We start from the raw sequence: 3,002 nt of genomic DNA on the forward strand, positions 1-3,002 counted from the left end.
GGGAATCAAACCCACCACCTTTGGTGCATGGGATGACCCTCCAACTAACTGAGGGATGACCCTCCACCAGCTAGGGCCTTTCTCCATACCCCCTTATTTATTTAATTGAATTTATTGGGGGGTGACACTGGTTTGCAAAACCACACAGGTTTCAAGTGTACAACTCAATAAAACATCACCTCACTGTTGTCTGTGTCTGTGTTTTATATGTGTGCGTGTGTGCATGTGCCTGTGTGTGTATTTTATTTAATCCCTTCATCTTTCTTCATCCAGTCCCTCAACACCCCTCCCCTCTAACAGCTGTCCGTCTGTTCCATGTATCCATGCCTCTCAACAGTCCTTCTTAATCCTTTACAGACTTTGTTTCCTTATATGTGGAGAAAATGCGGCTCAGAGGAGGGAAAAGAGTAGCAGTGGGACACCCTGAATTAATTGTAGAAATAGCCCTCACAGGTTTAGTGTCCTCAGTGAGGGCAGGAATGAAGCCTCAAAAGAAAAGATTATCTGATTATCTCAGTTACTGGGGCTGGCATGATGAGTATCAATCTGCCCTCTGGGAGTAGAGCTCCGTGATAAGGGCTAGGAATCCTAGATGCTCTCAGAAGTATTGGCATATGGATCAATGATTAAAGGTAGTTGTGGAGTCTACAGATATTATTTGCCCCCCCACAGACCATTTAGCCTTCTGCTCTCCAAATGGAAAACAGCTTGACCTCCTTCATCTGTATGCTCCCTGCCTCCTCCAGCCATCAGAGGTCTTAAAAAGTTGACTCTGGCCCTAGCCAGTGTTACTACATGGTTAGAGTGTGAACCTGCACATCGCAAGGGTCCTGGGTTTGATTTCCAGTCAAGGGTACATACCTGGATTGCAGGTTCCATCCCTGCCCTGGTTGGGCATATGCGAGAGGCTACCAATCCATGTGTCTCTCTTATATCAATGTTTCTCTATCTCTCTCTTTCTCCCTCTCTCTCCTTCTCTCTCTTTTACTCTCCCTAAAAATCAATGGAAAAAGCATCCTCAGTGAGGATTAATTAAGGAAAAAAATCTGACTCTGTTCCTGGTAAATGAGATTTCTACTTCATGTACTTTCCATTCTCCACACAACCAGTCACTCACCATGTGGATGTCCTGGCTCCACGGATGTGGGATCAACAGTAGCTTCTGAAAACGGAGTTGAAATGGGGGTGGTTACTTTATTTCTTCTCAGGCTCTTCCTACACAGACTCACAATGACCCACATGCCCTCCCCGGCCCTGAACGTGTGATGAGAGGGCTGCATGGTGGGCAAGGGGTGAGGTTAAACTCATAGCTTCGTGTCTAAGAAGAGGGTGCTGACAACAATCCCCAGGCTACTCTCCTCCTTTACCCAGTCTTTGCTCTAACGACATCACCAACTTCAGGAGGGAACTTATGGATGGACAGGCATCCTCACCTCTAACCACAAACTGCAATGGGTCACTGGGGTGAGACCACAAATAGGGGTCTTTGCTGAAGGCACCGTAGCATCTGTAGGTCCCTGCCTCTGTGGAGGTGACACGGTCCATGTGGAAGGTGGTCTGCTGTCCATTGTCCTGGGTTGTGGAGCTTTGTCTCTGGGTGAACTGAGGTGCATCTTCTTTGATGAGAATAAATGCATCAAACTTGAAACTGGAGAAACACTGTAACTTCACATTGTCTCCGGGAGCCAGCACCGTGCCAGTAAGGCTTGAGAATGTGGGTTTGTCATAAGCTCCTGAGAAAGAAGGAAGTTTGTTGATAAAGGGGAAGCCATGTCCTGTGCCTTCCTGTTCCCCGGGCACAGATGTGGCTCTGGCTTCTACCCCCATCCATGTCCCACCCTGAGGAAATGTGTCCCTGCATCATCCCTGATTCTTTCCTACAGGTAGAGGCTTTGCTGCTTACTGCACCGTATCTCAGAGCCTGGTTCTCCCTCTGCAAAGAGGTCCCTCCCGGCTTTGCTGCCTGGGTCCCACTCACCCGTCATCACTACATGCAGGATCTCACTGAGTGAAGACCAGTGTCCTCCACTCTGATAGGAACAGCGGTACGGTCCTGTCCGGTCTGGTTTCATCTCTTGGATATATAAAGTGCTGGTCTTCCCAGCCACCAGTAATTTCCTTCCATCCCTAGGCTCAGGTTCTTCCACTTTATATATCTCGTAGGCTTCAGCGTGTGAAGGCCCTTGGCACCGGATGGTCACTGGTTTCGTAGATTGAACTATGGATCCAGGCTGAGCTGTGATAACAGGTGGGGGGAGATATCCTAGAAGGAGAGGTAATAAATTTACAGGTGTATCTACTTCTCATGCCACCTCCCACTTCCTCCCCTTTTACAGCCACGAATCTAAATGCCAAGATCCCTCTTCGAAGCCCCAAGAGAGCTGATATCTGGCCTAACTCTACTCAGCCTTTGGACATTAAAAGGATACTCACCATTCTGAGCCTGAGTGCTCTGGGCTAGATGCAACCCTGGAAGGAAACATTGGGTGAGAACGGTTCAGGCTTTAAAACACTTTTTTCAATTTTCAATTACAGTTTACATTCATAATCACTTTGTATTAGTTTCAGGTGTACTGCCTAGTGGTTAGATATTCATATACGTTATAAAGCGCTTCCCCTGCTATGTCCACTACCCTCCTGGCACCATACATACTGGTTACAATACTATTGGCTATATTTTCTATGCTGTACTCTACGCTCCCATGAGTATTCTTTAACTCACAATCTATACTTCTCAATCCCTTCTCCTTTACACCCAGTCCCCATACACTCTCCCCTGGCAACCGTCAGCCTGTTCTCCATGTCTGTGAGTCTGTTTCTGTTTTGTTTGTTCATGGTTACAATAATTGGCTATATTTTCTATGCTGTACTCTACGCTCCCATGAGTATTCTGTAACTCACAATCTATACTTCTCAATCCCTTCTCCTTTACACCCAGTCCCCATACACTCTCCCCTGGCAACCGTCAGCCTGTTTTCCATGTCTGTGAGTCTGTTTCTGTT

At 47.1% G+C, this 3,002-nt stretch overlaps 1 protein-coding gene across 1 annotated transcript in view; it reads right to left on the reverse strand.

Annotated features, from left to right (window-relative positions):
* Positions 1-3,002, reverse strand: part of LOC102774273 (leukocyte immunoglobulin-like receptor subfamily B member 1) — a 29,690-nt gene that overhangs the window by 3,068 nt on the left and 23,620 nt on the right. The window contains exon 3 of the mRNA XM_006760307.2: positions 1,118-1,162. Coding sequence (XP_006760370.1) covers positions 1,118-1,162 — 45 coding nt within the window. The remainder of the gene's footprint in view (positions 1-1,117; positions 1,163-3,002) is intronic.

Source organism: Myotis davidii, unplaced genomic scaffold, assembly GCF_000327345.1.
Source record: "Myotis davidii unplaced genomic scaffold, ASM32734v1 scaffold1157, whole genome shotgun sequence".
Lineage (NCBI taxonomy): Eukaryota > Metazoa > Chordata > Mammalia > Chiroptera > Vespertilionidae > Myotis > Myotis davidii.